General features: G+C 35.3%; 2 protein-coding genes across 7 annotated transcripts in view; one reads left to right on the top strand and one right to left on the bottom strand.

Annotated features, from left to right (window-relative positions):
• The window catches only part of LOC107921982 (187-kDa microtubule-associated protein AIR9), a 28813-nt gene extending 7893 nt beyond the window's left edge, over positions 1-20920 (top strand). For 2 of the 4 annotated variants that reach the window (XM_016851780.2, XM_041087798.1), the window contains exons 17-38: positions 43-90; positions 1489-1673; positions 1768-1885; positions 2074-2201; positions 2440-2608; positions 3340-3458; positions 3670-3838; positions 3949-4033; positions 4137-4210; positions 4296-4415; positions 4520-4712; positions 4802-4926; positions 5098-5305; positions 15993-16066; positions 16532-16670; positions 16900-17081; positions 17525-17680; positions 18462-18593; positions 18894-18952; positions 19983-20015; positions 20121-20252; positions 20479-20920. In XM_016851780.2, the coding sequence (XP_016707269.2) occupies positions 43-90; positions 1489-1673; positions 1768-1885; positions 2074-2201; positions 2440-2608; positions 3340-3458; positions 3670-3838; positions 3949-4033; positions 4137-4210; positions 4296-4415; positions 4520-4712; positions 4802-4926; positions 5098-5305; positions 15993-16066; positions 16532-16670; positions 16900-17081; positions 17525-17680; positions 18462-18593; positions 18894-18952; positions 19983-20015; positions 20121-20252; positions 20479-20655 (2825 nt within the window). In that variant the 3' untranslated portion in view covers positions 20656-20920. Of the gene's footprint in view, positions 1-42; positions 91-1488; positions 1674-1767; positions 1886-2073; positions 2202-2439; positions 2609-3339; positions 3459-3669; positions 3839-3948; positions 4034-4136; positions 4211-4295; positions 4416-4519; positions 4713-4801; positions 4927-5097; positions 5306-15992; positions 16067-16273; positions 16671-16899; positions 17082-17524; positions 17681-18461; positions 18594-18893; positions 18953-19982; positions 20016-20120; positions 20253-20478 lie in introns of those variants that run through there. The other 2 variants (XM_016851781.2, XM_016851782.2) reach the window with 2 other exon arrangements.
• Positions 20921-21067: 147 nt separating this feature from the next.
• LOC107921983 (cationic amino acid transporter 1) lies at positions 21068-23750 on the bottom strand. 3 transcript variants are annotated; one of them, XM_041087801.1, is made up of 3 exons: positions 23569-23750; positions 23062-23091; positions 21068-22968 (listed from the first exon to the last, which is right to left on the bottom strand). In XM_041087801.1, the coding sequence occupies exon 3, from the start codon at positions 22945-22947 to the stop codon at positions 21169-21171; it is 1779 nt and encodes a 592-aa protein (XP_040943735.1). In that variant the 5' UTR covers positions 22948-22968; positions 23062-23091; positions 23569-23750; the 3' UTR covers positions 21068-21168. The 3 variants fall into 3 exon arrangements, with proteins under 3 accessions (XP_040943735.1, XP_040943733.1, XP_040943734.1); XM_041087799.1 differs by lacking the exon at positions 23062-23091 and having other exon boundaries at positions 23569-23749; XM_041087800.1 differs by lacking the exon at positions 23062-23091 and having other exon boundaries at positions 21068-22960; positions 23569-23749.
• Positions 23751-25866: the final 2116 nt, after the last annotated feature.

Genomic DNA, 25866 nt, shown 5'->3' with positions numbered 1-25866 from the left:
TTGTAAATTGGATGGTAATGTGGTAATATTCACTGTTTTCAGGACAGGAAGGGGAATCTGTGTCAATAGTCTCTGGTACTGTGAGGCAAGGTATACTCATTTATGTTTATGTTTCACGGTAATGCATATTTTATCATTGTTTGTTGTTAAACTGGTAGTAGATACATGACTAGAAAAGTTTGGTAATTGATTTAATTTTATTTTATGGGGCAACTCTTAGTTTGCTTTTAGAGAATGCTTATCCTATTTATTCTGCAGAATCTGTGAAAAAAAAAGAGCCCACTGCAGCCTGTGGTTGACTTCTCTATCATCATTACTATAATAGACAATTGTACTGCTTACTCGTTTCCAATATTTTAAGAATGTTCACTAGTCCATGGCATCATCAGACTTGTTGAATGTTACCCCAAATAAATATATTTGGTTTAATTGGCAAAAGGATCTAAAAACCCTTGTAAAAAATAAAAAAAATCAATTAAGTTCTTAAGGAAAAGTGCAGTCAATTGAGCTTTGAGTGATAAAACATCAATTAAGTCCTGTTAGTGGAAACTGTTTTTGATCAGTTTGACCATTAACGAATTCTGACTGACTAATGGAAGCAATGAGAAGCTTACATGGTATGTCATGTCGATAAGTATGCTGACTTGACATGCTACGTTAGCATATATTTAAAAAAATAAAAAAAAATCATAAAAAAGATATATAAAAGAATTATTAAAAATGCATGTTCAGAATGAACTTGGACAACAAATTCTGGATGTGGTTCAGAACATTATATATATAAATGGTAAAAAAATAATAAAACATTAAATATTAAAAATGGTAAAAAATTATAATAATTCTAAAAAAATTAAAATTTATAAAAATCATAAAAAAATAAAAGAGTTTTAAAAATATTTAAAAATTAAAAAATTATTAAAAAAGAATCTAGGCAAATGGATGTCCATACTTAGATGACGTGGATGTTAAGTTGTCAGGGTTTATTCTAGACATGCATTATTTAGTTACTATTTAGGGTTTTTTACAAACATGTTGACGTGCCACGTAAGTATCCTCAAGGCATGCCACATGTCAGTTTTTATTACTTTCGTCAGCCACATCAGTGTCTGTTAACAGTGAAATCAGTCTACGGCAGTTTCTGTTAATGGAATGCCCTAATTGATTTTTTATTTTTGTGATTGAGGGCTCAATTGATTTTTTTTTTTTACTAAGGGTTCTTTAGACCCTCTTGCCATTTTAATTTGTATGGTGAGGTATTATTATCTTCTTATATTGATTGCAAACTATTCTTTATGTTCCCAGTTTGCTTATAACTTATGCTTTTCATTTTATGAATATAATCCTTGGAGCAAGAAATATCATCTATGATATCAAGAGTTTAGTCCTTAACGTTTATCATCCTTATAGATGAGAATTAATTCTTAGTGTGACTGCTTTCTTGTGTTACTAATTTCCTTTGTTTTGAGATATTATTTTTTAAATTTCCAGCTCCACCAAAAGTAACAAATGTTAAGATAATTGGCGATTTGAGGGAGAACAGTAAGATTACTGTGACCGGTGCTGTCATGGGAGGTACGGAAGGTTCAAGCAGAGTACAGTGGTTTAAGACAAATTCGTCAACGCTCAATGGTGAGAATGAGCTTGAAGCAATGAGCACGTCCAAAGTTGCTAAGGTTGGTGGTTACTAAAATATCCACACATGTAGCTCCTTGTCCTCTCACATTTATACTTGATGCAAACTCTGAGTTGACTTTGACCTTTATTTAGGCATTCCGCATACCATTAGGAGCAGTTGGCTGTTATATTGTTGCAAAATATACTCCGATGACTCCTAATGGTGAATCTGGTGAATCAGTTTATGTTATAACGGAAAGAGTAGTGGAGAGTAAGTAATTTCTTTTTCTAATTTTTGTATTTTTATGTTGAATTCCAGTGAAAAGTGAGCAATGAATGCAGGAAGGTTTACTTGTAACTTTGGATTTTTTATCTCAACTCTCCCCTCTCCTCTTTTGAGTTTTTAACAATTCACTTATCTGATTGATGTACATGTGTGTATCCTTCTGACCCGTACAGCTCTTCCCCCCAGCCTGAATTTCTTATCTATCACGGGTGATTATAGTGAAGGTGGTATACTGACAGCATCATATGGCTATATAGGGGGTCAAGAAGGAAAAAGTATCTACAATTGGTACCTTCATGAGGTATACATTTCAGTTATACCTAGGGTTCTCATATGATTTCATTTACTTGCAAATGGTTGAGTTTAGTCCCTTTGTCAAGTTTTGATGCTTTAAATGTTTTAAGTTTAAAGAAACTTTATTATCATATGAGACTGCTTTAATAATAAGAAAAAAAAAACCAAAATATAAAGAAAAAAAATAAGGTGCTAAAAGCATCTAAGCTAAGCTTTTGTAAACGAGTTCTGCTTGGAATCTGTAGGTTGAAAATGACATGGGCACTCTGATTCATGAGGTTTCTGGGCTTCTTCAGTATCGTGTAACCAAAGATGCAATTGGTAAATTTATCTCCTTTCAGTGTATTCCAGTGCGTGATGATGGGATTGTAGGTGAGCCAAGAACCTGCTTGGGACAGGAACGTATTCGTCCTGGTAACATCCTATCTTTTATTTCAGTATTTCTTATTCATCTTTTCTTCCTCTAACATGTTAACTTTTAACTAATTGAACTTTTGTAGTGGATTTGAAAAAAAAAAATTAGCATTTACGTTTATTGGAGAATGGAGAATAATTGTTGAATTGGAGAAAATGGAACTTAGGAGAAGTTTGATATTTAGGGCTGTAAAATTCTCTCATTTACCCAGTTTCATCTACTTGGTGGCTTTGTGTTTCATCTGGTGATAAGTCTAGACTGTATTTGATTGATTCAAATGAGCAGGATGAATGTTGTTAGCATCTTAATATATTGATTTCTTCTGAATTGCATTATAAGTTAATTCTATCTAACTTCGTACAACTTTAGGAAGCTTACTGTTATGCAACAAAAATGACCTTTTATATTATACAACATGTGGTTCTGTTAAGATCAAATATGCTTTTCTTTGAATAATCTTTTGGCGGCAAGCATGGAAATTGCATATTCGATATCTGCATTATGACATGTCTAATATGGATTGCACCGAGTCTACAGTTTTTTTATGTCTAATATCCTTTTGTAACTTTCCGTTTGCAATTTAATAATGGAGGGATTGTTATTTTCCTGGCATCTAAGCCCTTTATTTGTCTTGTTCTTCTTCTAAAGGAGAATAAGCTTTGGTGCATTCTTGGTTGCTAAATTTGGAGTGATTGGGTTTCATTCTTGTGTTGTGCTTCTTGATGAACAGGAAGCCCGAGATTGCTTGCTCTTCAGATAGTTGGAGATGCTGTTGAAGGAACTATTTTGAGTGTTGAGAAAAACTACTGGGGTGGTGAAGAGGGTGATTCAGTTTTTCGTTGGTTTCAGGTAATTATCTGACTGTCTTTCCGTAAACTACTATCTTCTTAATTGTATGCAGTATTCATGAAACATTGCTATTATAAATGAAGTTCATAATTAGTATTCATAATTAGTATTCTAAGTTGACATAGATGGAAATTTATTTGAAAACTTCTTTGATGTTGCATTATAGAATTTTGTTTTCTGTAACTTATTAATAAAATATGTATATCTGCAGACTAGTTCAGATGGTTCGCAATGTGAGATTAGGGGTGCTAGTGGCTCATCATATATGCCGACAGTTGATGATATTGGTTTCTTTATTTCAGTCTCATGTGAGCCTGTGAGAAATGACTGGGCTCGTGGTCCCATTGTTCTTTCTGAACAAATTGGACCTATAGTAGCTGGTATGGAGTTAGCTTTCTAAAACTTCTCTTTAAGTTTTTACTTTTTTATACCAAGTTTCGATCATTAATAATTGAATAGGTATAATTTGGAAATTAAAATTGAAATGCAGGTCCACCTACTTGTCAGTCTCTGGAGTTTCTTGGATCAATCATGGAGGGACAACGTTTGAGCTTCATTGCTTCATATATTGGAGGGTGAGACTCTTGGAGAAATGCCTTCATCTTTGATGAGAGCTAATTTATGTCTTACTTGTAGTACACAGACCTTGTTGAACTAAAATTCTTGTTCTTGATTCAGGGAGAGGGGAGATTGTTTACATGAATGGTTTAGGCTGAAAGCCAATGGGATCAAGGAGAAACTAAGTAGTGATGGTGAGTTTTGTTTTTGAATGTTAATTGAAAATTTCTAGATAACCATTTGGAGATGCAAGGCTGAAATTCTTGCATATCTTTCCAGAGTTTATTGATTTAACTCTTGATGATGTGGGAAGAAGTATTGAACTTGTTTACACTCCCATACGCAAAGATGGAATCAAAGGGAATTCTAGGAGCATAATATCTGATGAGATTTCTCCCGGTGAGTTGTATTGCTCATTTTTAGTTTTGTTCGTTAATTCTTAAATTTGGACACTTTGGTACCATGCTTATTCCTCTTATCGTGCTCAAATTTTCTTGTATCAGCGGATCCAGTAGGTTTGGCCCTAGTCATTCCTGATTGCCATCAGAACCAGGAGATTGTCCCACTAAAAACATATTTTGGTGGACAGGAAGGTGTTGGAAAGTATACTTGGCATAGAACAAAGACCAAGCCAAATGGGTTGGTTTTGACAGATATATCTAGCTCTTCTGAAGATGTTATGTGCGGTCAGACATTGTAAGTTTAAGTTTGATGTGATAGGGTACATGATTTCTAATTCCTTTTGCACATGTAAAATGAACGTTTATTAATACCTTCTACTTTAGCAGCACGTATACTCCATCACTGGAAGATGTGGGTGCTTATTTAGTACTACAATGGCTACCCACTCGTGTCGATGGTCAATCTGGAAAGCCATTAGTTGCAATTTCTAGCTCAGCAGTTATCCCAGGTATATCTGTAATTCATTTTGGTTACATATATATTTTTTGTCCATACTGAATAATATTCACTTTCCAACCTTAGTCTTTACTCCCCCTCCTCCCCACCCCAAGTATCCATGATGATTCATGTTCATGGTTCTAAACTTTTTGTTGAGCTCAAATGGTTATGGGTATTGCAGCACCTCCAGCAGTTTCCAGTGTAAATGTAAAGCAGCTGACTTCAGGAATATATTCTGGGGAGGGTGAATATTCTGGTGGCTACGAGGGATCAAGTCTCTTTAGTTGGTATAGAGAGACAAGTGATGGAACAATCATTCTCATCAATGGGGCTAACTATAAAACTTATGAGGTCACTGATGCAGATTACAACAGTCGTTTGTTGTTTGGGTAAGCATTGCATCATACTCATGTTACTTGGAGGTTGGATATTCTTTGAAAAAAATATTAGTTACGTTGTCACCACCAATTTTACTTAAATCAATAACTCGTGCCGTATTTAGCTTAAAAGTTATTACTTTTTTTTGCTATTTAACCCTAAAAATTTTGATCTTTGTAACGGACGTAAAAATTGAGAAGAAAGCAAAATGAACATTATGATAAGAAAAAAACTTTTGTTTATTCACATAATAGGGTATCTTATTTATACAAGTTACTAGAGTCAATTTAAGGAAAGAAATCAAAATAAGCAAAATCCCTAAAAATCTCCACATCATAATATATAAATAATATCTTTAAGATTTAGCTTAACTAATATCTTATTTACAGCACTCCCTCTCAAGGTGGAGCATAGATATTAATAATGCTTAGCCTATTATAAATGGAATCAACCTGAGCTCCATTCAAAGCTTTTGTGAAGGTATCTCTTGTTAGATGTCAGTTTGTTATTATTTTATTAGAAGTATTAGGAGATTTTATTTGAGTTTTATATTTGTACGAGATTTCTTTAATTAAAAATATCTTTCTGGTATTAGGGTGTATTAGGGTTTAGGAGTTTTTTTGGTGTTCTTTTTTTAATTTCCTTAGCTTATAAGTATTTTATTCAATTAAGTAAACTTATGTAATGTCTATTTAATAGGTTGATTGGGAGCAAAAAAAAAAAAGAAGCTAGAATTTATTCCAATATTTAGAGGTTTAAGACTCTTTCTTAACGAGCTTAAGGTTTGGAATTCCTATTGGTGAGTTTCATTTGTTCATCATAGGACATTGTTGACCTTTGACTATTGACAACCTTGTCAATCAAGGTTGATACGACTTCTTGGGCTAAATTATTGGGATTTATTCTATTTATTGTGAAGATTGTATTTCTTTAAGTAGTTCAACATACTTGTGTATATATACCCATTTAAATACTTGAGTTAATACATAAGAAAATTATTCCAAAACCTTTAAATTTTTATTTTTTGTCAATTTTTTATGGTATCAAAGCTAGAATTCCAGATTTGAAGGCCAAATTTTTTTCTTTTTTTTTTCAAAACCTTAAAAACCCAAATTTGGTACTTTCCACCCTATGCTTTTCTTTTCTCGTCCCTAGGAAGAATTTGAATCTCATTGTCAGCAAAACCCCAGATTTAGGTAGGCCAACTATCTGCGCGTGGGTCTCACGTGTCATCGTTAGCTTCTGCGTATTCATCAACGTGCTAGTGTCACGGGTCGCAGTTCAAATCCCGTGACCATCGCACCAAATGTATCCAATGGAGGTCTATTGCTTAGATGGAGATCATTTGGCCCACGAAAACTGACCCGATTCAAAGAGCTATTGAAGAAGTCTATCAGATTGAAGCCTGGTTGGCCCGATAACGAAGAGATGACAACTTAGGCTAATATGGTAACTAATCTTAGAAGATAGAGGGAATTATATCTTGTAAAGATTAGATTAGATTTGATATGGTATATCTTGTAAATCCTTAAAATAAAGGGATATGGTTATTCTCGTCCGTCGATGTAAATATATCTTGACCGTCGGTTTTGGGGGAGCTCAAGTATAAATAAAGAGCCTTCCCTCATTTGTACTCACTCCATTCATTGTTTTATTATTCTTTGTGAATAAGAGAATAGAGAGCATTAACACTTGCGAGCGTTCTTTCTATTGTTCTTTGTTGTTCTTTGTTGTTCTTCTTTTGGCATAAATTGCTTCCACTCTTCAATTTGGTGCATTGGAGGAGTTCTTAAGGAATTCTCACTTGAGTTAAGGCTGACTTAGGCGAGTTTGGACGAACGGATTGCCTAAGGCCGCACGGATCGTTAGACGAAAACTCTAGCCCCGTGACAAGTAGTATTAGAGCTGTTGGTTCGAACCAAGTATATCTGAGTTATTGGTTCAAAGGCACTGTTGGGATGTTGAAAGAAGAGTTTGAACAAAGGTGGGCGAGGAAGTTTTTGATGGAAACATTATCGGAGTAGAGGAACGTGTGGGTAAACTCAAGGGATCCATGGAGGATGTAAAGGAGGCACTCGACGGGGTCGAGGATCGCATAGCAAACTGGAAGGAACAGTCCAGAGACTATGTAAAGATGTCTCTTGATTCCACCATGGATAAGGTAAACGAGTTGTTTAATTCACACAGGGGATAAGCTGTCGGAAAGGAATGATGCTCTCAAGGCCATGATGATGGCTTTGAAGGAGGAAACAATGGCCACGACGAGGGCTTTGAGCACAAGAATAGAGGAGCTCGAGGAAGAGTTGGCCTTGTGTCGAGCAACCGTGGGAAAAGGAGTGACAAATGCAGCACTCAGTAACGAGGATGTCCTGAAGCTGAAAGAGTTTGTAGGGACAAGGTCTGCATGCGATGTGGACAATTTCTTGTGGAGGATGGAAAACTACTTCTGTGCCAAATGCATCATGGATGACGTGGTTAAGGCAAACATTGCTTCAATGTTTCTTACTGACATTGCGCTTTTATGGTGGCGAGGCAGGATCACAGATAAAAGGCAAGGTGAGATTGGGACGTGGAAAAAGTTCCAATGCAAATTGAAGGGATAGTTTTATCTAGAATTTGCCGAGGAAGACGCTCGGGCAAAGTTGTAAGGGATAACGTAACGGGGCACAGTGGGGGAGTATGTTTGAGAGTTCAAGGAACTCATGCTCCAAGTTTCAGAGGTAACCGAAAGAGAGGCATTGCTTGCTTTTCAAAATGGATTGAAGCCGTGGGTCAGACAGGAGGTGGAACAAAGAGGTGTCCAAAAGTTGTCGGAAGCCATGACAATAGTTGAGTCCGTGTTCAAGCTTGGTTTAGGGAAAGACAAGCTTGGGTCTTCCAACTCCGAGGAAAGGGGCGTATGTGTAATGGATCACAAGGAAAATATTGTTGATGGCAATGGCAACAATGACAATGGTGGTAATGGGAAACCACGAGTTGGGAAGAAGAAACCCAAGAGGAAAAGGGACAAGCCGAGATGCTTTCTTTGTGACGGTCCACACATGTTGAAGAAATGTTCGAAGAAATCCGTGCTTAAGGAGAAGCCGGTGGGTAAGACCTTGGTAATTGGTGTGAGCGCAAGGGGTGTCGAAGCCAAGGAGGCCGAAAGCGAGAAGAAGCCAGTGGAGTGCTTCTTGTGTCATGGTTCGCATAGGTTGCGAAAGTGTCCAAGAAAGTCTGTCATCGAGGGAAATGATTGAGCAGACAAGGAGCCCAAGAAGCTTGGTTCGAGCAAGGGAAAAGTCGAAGCCAAGAGGGCAAAGAGGAGGGAAAAGAAGCGAGTAAAGTGCTTCTTGTGCCGTGGTCCGCATGAGTTGCGGAACTGTCCAAAGCAAGTTGGAGTCAAAAGAAAGGCAACGTCTGAGCTTGGTGAGTCATCGGAGGGGCTTTCACCCAAGAAGAGGTGAGTTTGTCATCGGACTTAGAGGAAAGAGTTGCGATGAAAACAGTGAAACTGGGACCAATGAGGCTCAAGTTAAGTGAAGTGTCGGAGTTGGCCGAGTCATCGACAAGGCTTCCACCTATGGGAGAGGTGGGTGGTGCATTGAACTTCAAGGAAAAAGAAGTGATGCATGTGGGACAGTTGACCAGAGTAAATGCTGTGATAGTGTTTTGCATTCTAACTTGTTGACTTGGCAAGAACGTAGGGGCCCTTTCGAAGATTTTGAGCAAAGAGGCCGAGAGACTGTGGGCAAAACAAAGCCAAGTGTGGTGAATTAAGAGGATTCTGTTCGAGCAAAGTTAGAATGTGGACAAGAGAGTGACATAACTTCTTGTCGTCGAGATGTACAAACGAGGACGGTTCGAGTAAAGAAGCGACATAAGCCAAGGCAAAAGTCCCAAAGGGAGGGAAAGACTAAGGCGTCGAGACGAGACCGAGGCGAATCAAGTCAGTGCCATTCAGAAGTTGCAACGAGGACGTTGCGAGAATGGGTGGGGGAGAATGTCACGGGCCACAGTTCAAATTCCGTGACCATCGCACCAAATGCATCCAATGGAGGTCTATTGTTTAGATAGGGATCATTTGGCCCACGAGAACTGACTCGATTCGAAGAGCTATTGAAGAAGCTTGTCAGATTGAAGTCTGGTTGGCCCAATAACGAAGAGATGACAACTTAGGCTAATATGGTAACTAATCTTAGAAGATAGAGGGAATCATATCTTGTAAATATTAGATTAGATTTGATATGATATATCTTGTAAATTCCTAAAATAAAGAGATATGGGTATTCTCGTCCATCGATGTAAATATATTTTGACTGTTGGTTTTGGGGGAGCTCAAGTATAAATAGAGAGCTTCCCTTCATTTGTACTCTTTCCATTCATTGTTTCATTATTCTTTATGAATAAGAGAATAGAGAGCATTTACTCAAACACTTGCGAGTGTTCTTTCTGTTGTTCTTTTGGCATAAATCGCTTCCGCTCTTCAATTTGGTGCATTAGAGGAGTTCTTAAGGAATCCTCACTTGAGTTAAGGCTGACTTAGGTGAGTTTGGACGAACGGATCGCTTAAGGCCGCACGGATCGTTAGACGAAAACTCTAGCCCTGTGACACTAGCGTGTGACGCACACCTCTTAAGGTTGTCATTGCTCCGATCAGTTTTGTTGGGCTCTTAGGCATTGTTCCGGCCTTCGTCTATTGTTTTTTGGTTGTTGGGACTAGTTTTTTGGGAAGCTAGGTTTTAAAGTTTTAGTATTTAGATGGATAATCCCTCTTTACTAGCCTCGTAAATTTGGGTGGGAAAAGTTATCTCACGTGGTCATGTTCATGTTTGGCATTCATCAAAGCTAGAGGCTTGTAGGGATATATTATTGGAGCTACCAAGAAACCCGTTGAAAAAGATTCCACCTTTGATATGTGGGACTCCAAAAAATTCTCTTGTTTGTTCTTGGCTTATCATTGCTATGGAGCCTCATATCTCGAAAACCTATCTATTGCTCGATACCACCACAAAGATATGGGAGGTAGCAACTTTTACATACTTGAAGGAAGGGAATGATGCTCAAGTCTTCGGAATCCAAAATAAAGTCTATAACATCAAACAAAGTGAGATGACAATCTCAATATTTTTCGAAACTTAAGTGGATTATGGCAGGAATTGGATTACTAACAAGATTTTTAGGCAGATAGTATTGGATATGTAGTCAAATTCAAAAAGATGATTGCCAAGGAGTGGGTTTATGATTTCCTCATTGGGTTAAATAATGATTATGGTCAAATACGAGTTCAAGTATTGGGTAAGATACCATTTCCCTCACTTGGAGGACCATTGCTCATGTGCAACAGGAAGAGAGTTGGAGTGCTATGCCCTACAACACTGATTGAAAATGCTGGAATGGTTGGTAGAGGTTAACGAAAGCATCCTAAGGCCAAGGATTCAAATAAAGATCATCTGCATTGTGAGTATTGTGGGAAATCGAGACACACCAAGGAAACTTGTTAGAAACTACATGGTTGACCCATCAGAGGAAGGAGAGGAAAACGAACCACTTCAACTTGTGGTTAAGCCAATCTTTTTGAAACCACAGTCGTCCAAAGAGACTACCACCGAGACAATTTCTATAGATGAAATTCAACATCTAAAGTGTCTTCTGCCTCAACTTGCCTCTTTTAATGCAATGTCTCATCTTGTGACATCAGGTAAAGCTCTTAATGCCTACATTAATATTAGATTTTGGAGTGAATAGACACATGATGGGATCCTTTAAACACCCTTTTAACTATTCTCCTTGTCCAACCAAAGATAGTGTCCTTATATTTCAGTATCCTCTAAAAATCGAATCAAGTTTTGTCAATTGTACTCCCAATATTTCACTATATTTTGTGCTTCATGTCCTTAAATTTCCTGTCAACATCCTATTAGTTAGTGTCATCACTAAAGCCTTAAATTGTAAACATGAGGTTTTCCCTAATTGTTGTCTTTTAGGATCTTTAAATAGGGAAGAGGATTGATAGTGGTAGAATGCATGATGACTTATACATGTTGGAGGAGAATTTAGATTTGGATCAGTGTCAAACTCCTTTTGTTGGAAATAAGGATGTTAAAAGGGAAATAATACAATGGCATAGATGGTTAAGGCATCCATCTTTTTATGTTTTAGAAAAGTTATATCCAAGCTTGTTTTCAAAGATACAGTTTGATTCTTTGGTTTGTGATGCATTTGAATGTGCCAAACATAACGGCAATTCTTATCATTTGCGAAATAATAGTAGTGTTCCTTTTATGACTATTCATTATGATGTTTGAGGACCTAGTAAAATTAGCTAATTGAATGACAGTCGTTGGTTTGTCACTTTTATTGATTGTTGCACTAGGATGACATGAATTTACTTAATTAAATAAAAAAAGTAATGTTTTCTCTTGTTTCCAATCTTTTCACGAGATGGTTAGTACTAAATTTGATACGAAAGTGAAATTTTTGAGAACTGATAATGGCAGGGAATACAACTTCGTTTCTTACTACAGTCTTATGGGATCATCCGTCAAACTTGTCCAATAACTAGTGCACAAAATAGGGTGGTAGAAAGGAAGAATAGACACTTATTGGAAGTAGCTCGATCCTTAATGTTCACAATGACTCCCAAAGCCTTACTAGGGAAATGATGTTCTTGTAGTTGCATATTTGATTACACAGTTCCTCTAAAGGTGTTTGGGTGTTTTTGTTTTGTTCAGTCTCCAAATGTTGGAAAATTAGATCCTCGTGCCCTTAAGTGTGTATTTGTTTTATACTTTCCTACACAAAAGGGTTGCAAATTTTATCATCCTCCGATTAGAAGATATTGTCAATATGGATGTTACATTCTACGAAGATGAATCCTACTTCAGCATCAAGGAGTCACCTTTTCAGGGGGAGCATGGTACAGAAGAGTTTACACCTATGCCTAGTATTGTTGCTTTAGGAGAATTTATTCAAAGTGAAAAACTTGTTTAGGCGGAGATTACGAAACGCTTGAACAAGTCGAATTTCAAGGCTTATGGAGAAATAAGGTAGAAACCATCATGCACCCTACTCAATGCCAAGAATCTACCTCTCTTGGTGAATCATTTATAATTCCTAGTTCTAATGATTTAGATTTGCCTATAGCTCAAAGGAAAGGTGTCAGTTCCTATACCAAACATCCTATATCTAACTTTATTTCCTATGAGTCATTGTTTCATTTCTATAGAGCTCTTGCGTTGTTCTTGTCCTTTGTGTGTATTCCACAAGATTGGCGGGAAGCTTTTAATGATCCAAGGTGGAAGGGCGCCATGATTGAAGAGATGAATGCTCTAGCAAAGAATGAGACTTGGGAATTGGTACTCTTCCACAATTAAAGAAACTAGTTGGATACAAGTGGGTGTTCACAATAAAACAAAGGCAGATGGATCAATTGAGAGGTTTAAAGTAAGATTGATAACTAAGGGTTTCACTTAGACTTTATGGAGTGGACTATCAAGAGACACTTGCCCTTGTTGCCAAGATGAATACTATTTGAATCTTGCTATCGTGTGACAAACCTTGATTGAGACTTGCAGCAATTTGATATAAAGAATGTGTTCTTGCATAAAGATTTGGAAGATGAGGTTTATACGAAGATTCCTCCTGGTTTTGGAATGTAAACACCCAAGGGAAAGTTTGTAGATTGAAGAAATCTTTGTATGATTTGAAATAATTTTCTAGTGTTACGATGCTAGAACTTTAGTCTGGCAAACTTTTTGACTTTAGGTGATTTCTTAGGTTCAAATCTGTTTAAGTCAGCCTACTCTCAAAAAATGAGAATTCTTACAAAAATTCTTTAAGGCATTGAAGCAAAGCGGAAGCAAACTTACGCGAAAGAGCAATAAGAAACAAAAAGCCGAAAGAAAAATCTCATACCAAGTGTTTGAGTAAATACTCTTAATATATATTTTTAACTCAAGAATGGGATGAATATAAATAAAGGGAGATAGAGCTCTATTTATAGTTAAGCTATCTCAGATTCAATGATACATATCAAATTACATCAATGATTGAGGTTAGTTCCCTCTACATAAGAGAGTTTTAACGGATTCAAATTCTATAAATGTTCATCTTTTAGCATTTACAATAATTACCTTGGTAAAATACAATGTTTACAATTTAACCAGAATCCAAATAGATAGACCTTGAGTCTCTTCTAAGCAATGGGTCAGTCCTGTCAGGCCGAATGATCCCTAATGAACAAGAGGGAACATCAGAGTGTGCCTTGGTCGCGGGTCTTTGTGCGGCCCGTGACACTAGAGGATGGTTTGATAGATTTAGTAAACCAATGATAGGGGATGACAGAGAAGAGATGACATGGCTAAAAGGGCAGTTGGCTCAGGAATTTGAGATCAAGGATTTGGGAAAATTGCATTTCTTAGGAATTGAGGTTGCTAGATTAGGGATGGAATCTTCATCTCTTAAAGAAAATGCATTCTAGATCTCTTGACAAAAATGAGTGATGGGGTGTAAACCAGCAGAATCACTTGTAGAGAGCAATCACAAGTTGAAAGCGAGAGTTGGAAAAACTAAGGACATGGTAAGCTAGTTTATGCATGATCCTTGAGAACCTCATTGAAGTTGTCTTTTTCCTCTAAACTTGGTCATCTTCAAGTAGAAGCTTTTATGGATGCAAATTGGGCTGGGTCACTAGATGGTCGAAGATCAACATTCAAATATTGCACACTTGTGGGAGGTAATCTTGTCACGTGGAGAAGTAAATTGAGTATAGGTACTCATTCTAGTGCTGAGGTAGAATATAGAGTAATGGCTCAAGGAGTTTGTGAGCTTTTTTTGTTGAAGAAATTGATAAAGGAATTAAGGTTGTTAGAAGGGAACAAATTGTTCTTGAATTGTGACAACAAAACTGCCATCATTATTGTTCAAAATCTAGTCCAACATGATTGAACAAAGCATATTGAGATTGATAGACACTTCATGAAAAAGAAGTTGACTACTGGTATTCTGAACTTAGTTCATGTGGCATCTGATTGGCAATTAGCCAATATCTTTACCAATGGACTCAACAACAGAACTTATCACTATCTGGTCTACAGGTTGGGCATGTGTGATATCTATGCACCAACTTAAGGGGGAGTGTTAACCATTGACTATTGATAGTCTTGTCAATCAACGTTGATCTAATTTCTTGGGGATAAATTATTGAGATTTTATTTATTCTATTTATTGTGAAGATTGTATTTCCTAAGTAGTTCAACATAATTGTGTATATGTACCCATGTAAATACTTGAGTTAATACACAAGAAAATTATTTCAAAACCCTCAAATTTTTATTTTTTTCATCAATTTCTTCAAACATTCGCGAGGAAGAAGTAAAAATCAAGGAAACAACCCTGTTGAGACATATAGTTTGCCTGTGAATTGTCCAATGACAAGATCTATAAGTTGGGATTGTATCATCTCCTGGTTGATCTCCAGCTTTAACATAACTTGTAGAGATAAACTTTTCTTGGTATCTTTTCTTGAATAAAGTGACATTCAACCTCAATATGCTTAGTTCGCTCATGATATATTAGATTAGAGTGTATACAATTTTTAATCCAAATTCACAATTGATACACCCATGCAATTTCACACACAAATTGTGCCATAGCTTTGAATTTTGATTCTACACCGATATGGTACTTTCTATTTCTTGTTTTTCCAATAAATTAAGTTTCCTCCAACAAACACACAGTATCCTGTGATTGATATTCTATTTTTTTTCGATCCTTCCCAATTTGTATACGAGAAGCATTCAATATTAGTGTTTACATGATTTTCATATAATAAACCTTGTCCTGGACTTCCCTTTAAATAACAAAGAATTTGTTTGAAGGTCACCCAATGTTTGACTATTGGAGAAGACATGAACTGACTCACAATACTAATAGAGTATGTGATGTTCAAACGAGTTCTGTAAGATGGTTCAATTTCCTAACCAGTAGTCTATAGTTCTCTGGATCTTCAAATAAGAAAATATACACTTTCCATCGAGTTTGTTGAACTTTCACATCTAGGCTAAACAGCAACAAAACTTTAATCTCTTCATGCACCTTTTTAAACTCTGTAAAATATAGGCTGCGAGAGACTATCTTGTTTCTCTAGCGGTAGAACGCTTGACATAACTCGTACATAAGAGATATTCTATTTCCCAAAATACAAAAAATCCAAGTAATCCTTTGGCTCCTTAAGAAATTTATAGTGATTAATCAGAGAAATCAGTTCAATAGAATTATGAAATCGTAAAAGTAATTGAGCATTTTCCCTTAGCCACTCTTGTTTGGTATCATTGGTAGGAGGTTTGTTGGTTAAGCTATCCTCTTTATCGATGCTTCATAAATAAATCCAAACCATCTTGCTCCGATCTAGATAATTTGGCTCCAGTTAAATTGTGCTTTGATACCATGTAACAGAAGTAGAAACCAAGTAGAAAGAAGAAAGTTATGAGAAGAGAAAACTTGTGTTTATTCACATAATAGGTGTCCTATTTATGCAAGTTAAAGAATCAACTTAAGGAAAGAAATCGAAGTAAATAAAATCCCTAAAAATTTGTACATAATAGTATCTAATCTGTAGGATTTATCCTAATATCTTATTTACAACAGTCTCCAACCATCTTACTGCTTAAATTGTAGCTGTACTTGTCATTTTAAGCTGATAAATGCTTCTCTCAGGTACACACCAGTTCGATCAGATTCAGTTGTTGGAGAACTTAAGCTGTCTGAACCAACTGAAATTGTTTTCCCTGGTAAGTATAGTATTTGCTTTTGTCTCTTGGGCAGGGAAGCATTATTTGAATCAAATATTTCTTCAAAGGCAATGAATATTTGGAATGTGGAATTCCCATCTCATTGGGTAGAATTTCATTATTTGTTTGTTGTGAAAATTTCTTCTACCTGTATCTTCTGTCCCATCTGGTCTAGTTCTACTGCTGTTATTGTCTTGTATGTTTCAGCTTCGATTATGCAAGTTATGATTCAAGCCTGTTTACTGAGTTATACTTCATACCAGCAACCAATGGATGTTAGCACTGTTTTGGTATATGAAAGGGGAGTACTACTAGAGAGCATAAAATTTCTATCCAATCTTCCATCCCTCCTCCTAGCACTTGAATATCCTAATCGATATTAAGTACCAAATATTTGTTATTTATTTATTTTGCAATTTCAATAGCATTATTTTGATTTGAATTTCAAAATTTCTTGCCCTTTAGAGCTTCCAATGGTAGAGATGCTTGCTCTTACTGGGAAGGCAATAGAAGGTGATGTACTAACTGCAGTTGAAGTGATTCCAAAAAGTGAAACCCAACAATGCGTCTGGAGCAAGTACAAAAAAGATGTGTGCTACCAATGGTATTTCCACATCATACATAATCTTGTTGAGATTCTAAATCAATCACTAAAGTTCCTAATCCTATCTTTGTTATGGAACTTTTGTAACATGAAGCTGAATTATGAAGGGAATCAGTTTTATAGAATTAAAAAGAATTGAACAAGAAAAGGCAGTAAAAATAAATTTTTGTTTTTCTCATTTCTGCAATTGCTATTCATTTGTTTTAGTGTAAAATAATGTATTCTGCAGGTTTTTTTCATCAGAAACAGAAGATAGAAAATCCTTTGGGCCCTTACCATCACAACGCTCCTGCTCTTTTAAAGTTTGCTTCGAGGACATTGGTAGATGCCTAAAATGTGAATGTATTGTGACGGATGTGTTTGGAAGGTCAAGTGAGCCAGTTTATGCTGAGACTGCTCCTGTATTGCCAGGTTATTTGCATATCACATTCTTCACTTTATTCTCTCCTAAGGAAAATTTCTCTTTAAAAATTTAGTATGGTTAAAGCTCTTTCACTCATTGTCTAACTTCATGTTTGGAATGAGATGCTCATTAGAAAGATTTCTGTTGTGGGTGTGGGAGTAATTACTTCTATGTGAGCTGCTCACCACAACTTAAAGTTGATGTTCGTGATTCCTGTAAAGTTAAATATGGCTTCCAGTTTTTAGTTTGGATAAACTCATGTTGCAAAACTTTGAGGTGTAAAATGGGTGCTTACCTCATTGGAAGGTGGAGGAAGTTACGGGGATAAGTTAATATCAAATAGCATTGAATATAAGAATTACTAGTGCTGTTACTTTTTACATTAAGAATTTATTGTTTTGTTCTTTCCTTCTGCTCCTTAATTTGATACTGAAATTCTCTTTTTCTTCAGGGATTCCTAGAATTGATAAGCTAGAGATTGAAGGGAGGGGCTTTCATACCAATTTATATGCTGTACGTGGCACTTATTTTGGAGGAAAAGAAGGAAAAAGTAAAATTCAGTGGCTTAGATCGATGGTTGGTAGTCCTGATCTTATCTCCATACCAGGTATGCAAAAGCCATGGGTCTGCTAAGGATTTTAGATATTGACATAACTGTTTGACTGAAATTCCAATCTTTGGATGCCGGTAAGAATATACTTTTTCCCTTGTTTCTGGTCAAAGTTTGGGAATCTAGTTTCTTAGTTCCTTTTACATCTTGTTCGAAAGATTGACTGATCAGGTTAAAGTGCCCGAATCACAGTTCAAAGAGCTACCGCTGACTCAGTTTTGTAGGAAGCTGCAGAGTTGAGAAATAAAGGATAAATCTACTGCCTGCAATGCTCTGCGGCTTTAAGATTCCTTTATTGAGATACCAAAATTCTTTTATGAGATTATGAGGAATATGATTTATTAACTGAAAACTTTAAAGCATAATGTCCAGGTTCCAATCTTCTGACATATTGGTTATGAAAGGTTGACTGGTCAGGTTACAATGACTGATGGGTACCCTGATTGTGATTCAAGGAGGTAGCTTTGGCTTTGTCTTCTAGGGAGTTATAGAAGAGGGGGGAAAAACGAATATACTGCCTGGCTATGTGCTGAATGCTTTAAGATTCTTAAGATATTAAACCCTGATTGTGATTCAAAGAGGTAGCTTTGGCTTTGTCTTCTAGGGAGTTATAGAAGAGGGGGAAAAAACGAATATACTGCCTTGCTGTATATTTCTTAAGATATTAAACTTCTCTTACGAGATTTTGAGGAACCGTATTTATTAACTTGATTTAAAGCTTAGGGTCCAGGCTTCAATCCTTTATATATTTGTTCTGAAAGATATGCTGATCCTGCAGGTGAAACAGGGAGGATGTATGAAGCAAATGTTGATGATGTGGGGTACAGGTTGGTTGCTATTTATACTCCATTCAGGAAGGATGGCATTGAGGGACAACCTGTTTCTGCATCAACTGAGCCAATTGCAGTCGGTAATTCTGAAGCTCACCTTCTGCTCTTTTTTCAACCAATAATATTCTGAAGTTTCTGTTGCATTTCTACATGAAAATGAATTCTTCTCATTCTGTTTGGCTGAGCATGGGCTCACCTGGTGTTAGATGGCTTTCTTATTTCCGTTCTTAGTAACTAGATGTTGATGTTGTCTGTCCCACAACAAAGCTCCAACTTGAGTGGGGTGAAGGTGCTTTGAACAGTTGTACATACTGTTCTTCAACTTTTCATGTATTTTATGTCTATCCTTTTTGTTTATTTGGTGATTGTTTAAATTGCAGAGCCTGATGTTTATAAAGAAGTAAAACAGAAGCTTGATCTTGGATCTGTAAAGTTTGAGGTGAGATTATATTCCTTGTTTTAAGTGATTGGTATTTCTTTTCACCTTATAAGTTTTTTCTTTTCCTTAATCTACTCAGGTTGCGGTATTGATGCATCTTTCTATTTTTATTACTATTGAGTATGAAGATATAGGAACCTGATCTGCCTTTCACTCATTTGACTTCAAAAGTCACAAGAATAGTTAGGACGTTCCTTGCTATGAGTTTTGTGAAGATCCAAACAGTTACTATTATTTTATTTTTTTCAAATAGATGTTATGTCAGTTTAGGAAGTTCCCTTTAAGTATTAAAACCAAATAAAGGAGCCAAAGGACTAGTTTAGCATTGTTTTTGGAAAGTGTTTTTAAAAACTGTGGTGGAAAAATAGTTTTGAAAAGCTCGGTTTAAGATTTAAGTGTTTATCATTGTCAAAAAGTGCTTTTTAAATTAGAAAATTTGAGATATTATGTTGTCAAGTAAAAGAATATGTATTTAAATGATATTCAAATTCGTTAATATTATGATATATAAAATATATCAACTTAAATTATAATAAAAATATAAAAATAATTTATTATTAACTCATTATTAATATATTGATATATGAAATATAAATTTTAAATATTTTCTTAGACAATTAATATAAATTTTTTGTAAAATTTAATTTGAATTTGAATATATAAGCAAATAAATTTCAAAAGAGAAAAAATTGTATACCCAACATAAATAGTATGAAAAAAAGTAGGGATGATAAATGAGGCTTAAAAAGGTGATTTTAAATAAATAAAAATGTCGAGTTTAAAAGTGTTTTCCAAAAGTAATTGTGTTCAAAAATGTTATCTGCATACTTATGGTTGTAGAAGTGCTTTTGATATCAAAAGTGTTTTTCAAAAGCAATGGTGGAGACATCCTAAGTAGAAATATATTTGAGTCTTAATCCTAGGAAAAAAAATATAAGACAATGTAACTTGATACTTTGACAGATGAAGTGGCCAAGTTTGTTTATACTTTTTTGATTTCTGAGACTTATTGCTTCAATCTCTGGAGCAGGTATTATGTGACAAGGATCGCAACCCAAAGAAGGTTCTTATTTCATATATTCATATCCTCCCTTCCGTTCTTTATATGGTTATTCTATTTCAGAAAGAAAAACATAATTATCTATTCTTATCATTATTAATGTTGCAGGTCCCAGGAGAAGGGTGCCTTGAGAGAAGAATCCTGGAAATTAATAGAAAACGAGTTAAGGTTGTAAAGCCGGGTTCAAAGACTTCTTTTCCTACTACCGAAATACGCGGAACCTTTGCTCCTCCTTTTCATGTAAGTTTGTTTCTTGACAGAGCTAATTTCATGTTGTTAGACAATGCAATCCACATTGTTGTCTTCTAGTTGGTGCATTAGATTATAGGATAAAATGAATTGATAATACTTTTCAAGGACCTTTTTTCTCATATTAAGAAAATATTTTAGTGATGAATGGCTAGATTGGTCATCAAGACTCGGTTCTTTATTTTTGTTTAAATCTAAAGGATCCAAGTTGTGGCAGGTGGAGGTTTTTCGTAATGACCAACGCCGACTTAGGATTGTGGTGGACAGCGAGAACGAAGTAGACCTCATGGTGCATTCGCGATACATCAGGGATGTTATTGTTCTTGTGATCCGTGGTCTTGCTCAGCGGTTCAATAGTACATCTCTTAATTCTCTCCTTAAGATAGAGACATAAAATTTGGTCAGAAAATATAAACGCATCAAAAAGCAATCAATTGTAAGTTTCCTTTTTTTAGGTCTGTGTGCTTTCTCACCCAAAGGTCTTTTTGTTGGTGCCATTGCCATCTTCATTGTTTTTAGCTTGTAAGCAACTTATATATATATATATATATATATATATATTCCAGTGTTGGGTTTTCAAAGCATTAGGGGAGCTGCAGGTGTTTCACTTGTGCGTAATTCATTATTTAAATGACGATATTCTACTCTATTCGCAAGAATTTCCTTCGTCTTATTTGATCATCTTTCCTTCGGCCTTTTTATCTTATTGTAGAGAAAACCAGCCTGGACGTTTGGCCTTGCCTCCTGAAATGCTTCAGTTGGTAATCTTAAAAATTTTAATATGAAATTAATTTGCACAAGCCGAATTAGAAAACAAAATGTTGCATTAATCTAATTAAACCTTGAAGTTACAAATAATGAAAATAAATAAGAGCAATATTTAATAATAATCTACTCCAGAAAAGGTTCAATGGTGGAGTTGTGATGCTCCTCCATCCTCAAGGCATGTAGCAGTAGCTGCGGAAGTTGTATCAGTAGTCTCCTTGGCTGCATCATATGAAGCATGTAGTGCAATGAAAACATAATAGAGTAGCAATAGCAATGTCCAGATTCCAAATCGCACATATGATGCCCCATCAACTGAAGCCATGATAAAAACATTAGTGGCAAAAGAAGCTGATGGTAGCCAAGGCACTAATGGCACTCCCCACAACTTAGGTTTCTTTGCTTCCTTCACCATCAGATTTAGCCCAAGCGTAGCTATGAACCAAATGGGGACTGTCACTGCATACCCGATCCATCCATTTTTCCCAATCGCCCAATATACAGCAGTAGCAATTGAGGATCCTATGATCAACATCAAGAACAGGATCAGCTTGTTTCTGTTGGAGCTTGTTGTCTCACCTCCCACATAGTAACGTCTAACCAAAAGCGCCAATGCAACCAGTGAGAAAATTAACAGTGTTGTCAGCGAAAGAAGGTTTGCCAGCACGTCAAGGCTTGTGAAGAATCCTACGATGGAGTTTACGAGGGTCATGACGACTGTGGCGTTAACTGGTGTTCTTGTTTTCTCGTTAACGGTTGCAAGGAAGGGTGGTGCCATATGAGTGCGCCCTATGTGAGTGAAATACCGAGCTTGTCCGAGTATGTTGGCTAGCAAGACCGTGGTCATGCCCTTCAATGCACCTAAAGCAACAATATATTTAGCCCATTTCAGGCCTATGGCTTGGAATGCCAAAGTAAATGGCGCATTCACATCAATTTGGTAGTAGGGTTGGATCAAAATCAATGTTGCTGAGAGAAGGCAATACAGTAGTATTATAATCAACATCGAGCCTATTAAGCCGATTGGGATATCTCGACCCGGGTTCTTAACCTCTTCTCCAAGGGTTGCCACTCCATCAAATCCCACATAAGCAAAGAAGAGAATAGAGGAAGCTTTCAGAATACCACGGATGCCATTAGGGGCAAAGTTGGAAAAATGTTGGGGGTTACCTTTGGTTAAACCAACAATGAGAATGAAAAGCAAAACTAGTAGATGGACAATGGTGGCAATGGAATTGAACCTTGAGGACCCTTTGGTGCTCATACATGCGGTAATGCAGATGAGCAGTGAGACAACTGCTGCAATAGGGTCTAAATGGCTGTAGTCTTCGGGAAAGGATGAAGCATGGAAGCGGAAACTATTGGGGTCATGGTTGAACAAAGTAGCGAGGTAGGAAGTCCAGGACCTTGCCACACTAGCACCAGCAACCACGTACTCAAACAGAATGTTCCCAGCACCAATATAAGCAACGAAATCACCCAGCTCTACTCTAAGATATGTAAATGAGCCTCCCGCAACCGGCAGTTCCACACAGAATTCAGTGTAGCACAAAACCGAGAGCAGCGCAGTCATACCTGAAATAAGATACGAAACCACAACTGCAGGCCCAGAATGATTTCTAGCAGCTTCCCCAGTGAGGACAAATATTCCTGAACCCATCACAGCTCCAATCCCAAACCAAATTATGTCCCACCAATTCAACCTTTTCTTCATTTCATGCTGGCTACGACCACGTATTTCATGTAGTTCCATGTGGTCCGCGGAACGTGCCAGCAGCCGGTCTCTAAGCCTAGATTTAGTGTTACACAATGCATTCAAATAGCTTCTACAACTCTGAAATGACTCTTCTGGCAAGAAATCTTGCTTGCTGCAACCACATCCCCTCTTCTTACCCCCATTCTCATTCTCACCACCTTCCATCGCTATCTTCGCTCTGAAATACTAACATGTAAAATGTTTGAGGAATTAAAATGACAAATCATCAAATATCAGTTTCATAGTCGTTGTTATAAGATTGAGCGAGGCTCAGCAGACCTTACAAATCCAGGTTGGCTCACCCTAGACCTATAGGAAGAAAGTCAAGAAATTATTCGTTAACTATGACAATGTATTCTCCATAAAAAAAAGAAGATAGATTTTATCTGTTAGGATTTTTCTCTCCGTCCAAATTCGAGCACAATTGGGACAGTTGGATAGAATTGAAGCCTTCTTCTTGGCTTTTCTATTTAGGGGTATTTATTTTCAATGAAATTTGAGTTTTTCTCTACAGATCTCATCACTCAACGATGTAAAAATCTACCAAACAACTTCTCCACTATGATTTAAGTTCAATGGCTATAACCAAGAAAGATCACGAAGAAGAAGAAGAAGAAGAAAGGAAATGGGGAGCAAGAAAGCAGATTGCTTGCATGCACTTAAACCATTACGGATTTCATGGGAGATATCCTTTTGGTTTTTATTCTTTGTTGTCATTTCGTGTGTGCTTGAGACTGAGATAATACAGAATAATAAAAAAAAAAGAGAAAAGAAAAGAAACCATACCTTGAAAAGCTTGAAAGCTAAGCAGAGACTGTTAAATCTACAATTGCACTACAGGTTAAAATAATAAAAATGGTGAAGGCTAGTTATTATAGACAGAGAGCTCTTTCCAGATGACAATTTCCCATATATGCTTTATATTTTCGATCCTATATACTGTTCCATTACGTACGATGCTCTCTAGGTGTGCGGTTATAGATAATAATATTTGTAATTCAAATTTCCTTGTGTTTTTAAAAATAAAACTAATTCATTATTTGGCCTAATTTTGGTAATTGTTTTGGTTTAGGGTTTGAAATTTTTTTTAAAATTCGTTTTTGAATTTGACAATTAATTTTAAATTATAATTTTAATTTTTTTTGTCTAAATTAATCCATGATATTTTTCGGAAAGAAGTTAGAGAAAAAAAATTTTAAACTCTATTGTGAGAACAATTATAGGTTTAAAAATTAATTTAAAAAATATTTAAATTTTAATGTGGAAATAATTATTTAATTCAATTATTAAGGTAGAAACAATTACCAAATTAAAAAAATATTTGAGATAAAAAATAAGTTTAAACCGTGAGAACCATTACCTAATTTAGACTAAAACTATTGCATTAAGATACAAAAATATATTTGGAATGATGGATGATTAATATAGTAACAAAATCAATTCCAGGATACTCTTCGGTAAACATTTTGTACATATGGACAGGTTAGTGCAAGATTAGTTGGCTTCCAATTAAAGTTGAAAAAAAACACCCATAAGTTTAAATATGCTAGCGATCCTATGGTATATTAAAATTTGAATTTAGTTCATTTATTTTTAATTTGGACACATTAAGTTTTTGCATTTTTTAATTTAAAAATTTTGATTTTTTCTTTTAATTTTGTAATTATAAAAAAGACAGAATTATTATGAAATAATGAAAGGAAAGAATAAAGTAAAGAGAAAATATAAATATAAAGAAATAGTATAATAGAATGACAAATGAGAGAACTTTTTATTTCATTCCTTCTGTATATTGTACATACTTCTAGGTCTTCTAATATAATACAATTTCTTAAGTTACAAATAGTAAATATAGGCTTAATTACAATATAAAATCCTTATTTTTTCACTCGAGGTTACAACTTTGAGAGTTATGGACATCCATAATAATATATTGTTTATAACGCCCCTTCTTGGATATCCATTAACAAAGAATGAATATGTCTCGTTAAAATATTACTAAGAAAAACCCTGCGGGAAAAATATTCTAGTAAAGAAAAAAAGAGTCTAGTAAAAAAAGGGTATAGTGTGTATTTTACTCTCTTATTTTAACATCATTTACAACTTAATGTTGAGACGTTTAATATTATTTATGAATAGTAAATCATCAACATATATAACAAATTTTGTTGATGTGTATCATTATAACAATAAAATTCAATTGCTACGCTTTAGATGTTGCCAACAACTTTATAAAAATTATGGATTTTATCATTCACTATTACCAACTCAATGAGTGTATTAGACACATAAAGAAATAGTACTTCAGTACCATCATTTTATAACATAATTGTATGATCAATTGTATTCCTTTTCAATATCTCCAATCTACATAAAAATGATCTTGATTAATTTTGATTATATAAACACCATTGGATACTTAATAGTAATTGTTTATGATGTTATTGTGTGACCATTTGTCCTTATTGAACACTCGATCTTTAGGTATACTTTTATTGTAAAGTTTATCTACCAAAAATATATTGCTATTGGAAATTCTCAGAAACTCCAATTATATTTGATACATAATATCAACAATAATAACATATATGTATAAATACATTGATAATTAAAAATATGTGAAATAACTCATATTCATATTTAATGGTTTTCTCACGAAACTCGAGTTTTATGCTTCAAGCATTAATCTTTTAGGGGTTTTTGTTTTTGTTTTTTTTATAATTTTATCAAATAATTTATATCAACTTAATACAAATGTACTAAATGTAAAATAAATAATTTTTATTTAGTGTCAAACTATTGCACTCCAAAAACTTTAATTATTTTTCATAATCAAAGTCAAGTGTCTTGTGAAAGTTTGTATTACAAGTCAATTCTAGATTTTATAACTTTTATTTTTTCACTATTATGCTACATGTTCTCCACTTGGCTTTAAACCTTTTGGGTGTTTGAACTTCATGTTTGAGATACATTTCATGAGGTATAATAGAAGCATTGTTGACAATAATTTCCTTTTATTAGCTCTATCATCTTTAGTTATGACACAACTGGTTGAGATATCTCATTATATTCATAATTTCATGT

Source organism: Gossypium hirsutum, chromosome D01 (assembly GCF_007990345.1).
Source record: "Gossypium hirsutum isolate 1008001.06 chromosome D01, Gossypium_hirsutum_v2.1, whole genome shotgun sequence".
Taxonomy (NCBI): Eukaryota; Viridiplantae; Streptophyta; class Magnoliopsida; order Malvales; family Malvaceae; genus Gossypium; species Gossypium hirsutum.
Note: the sequence above shows the minus strand (reverse complement) of the source record. Positions and strands in the feature narration are given on the sequence as shown.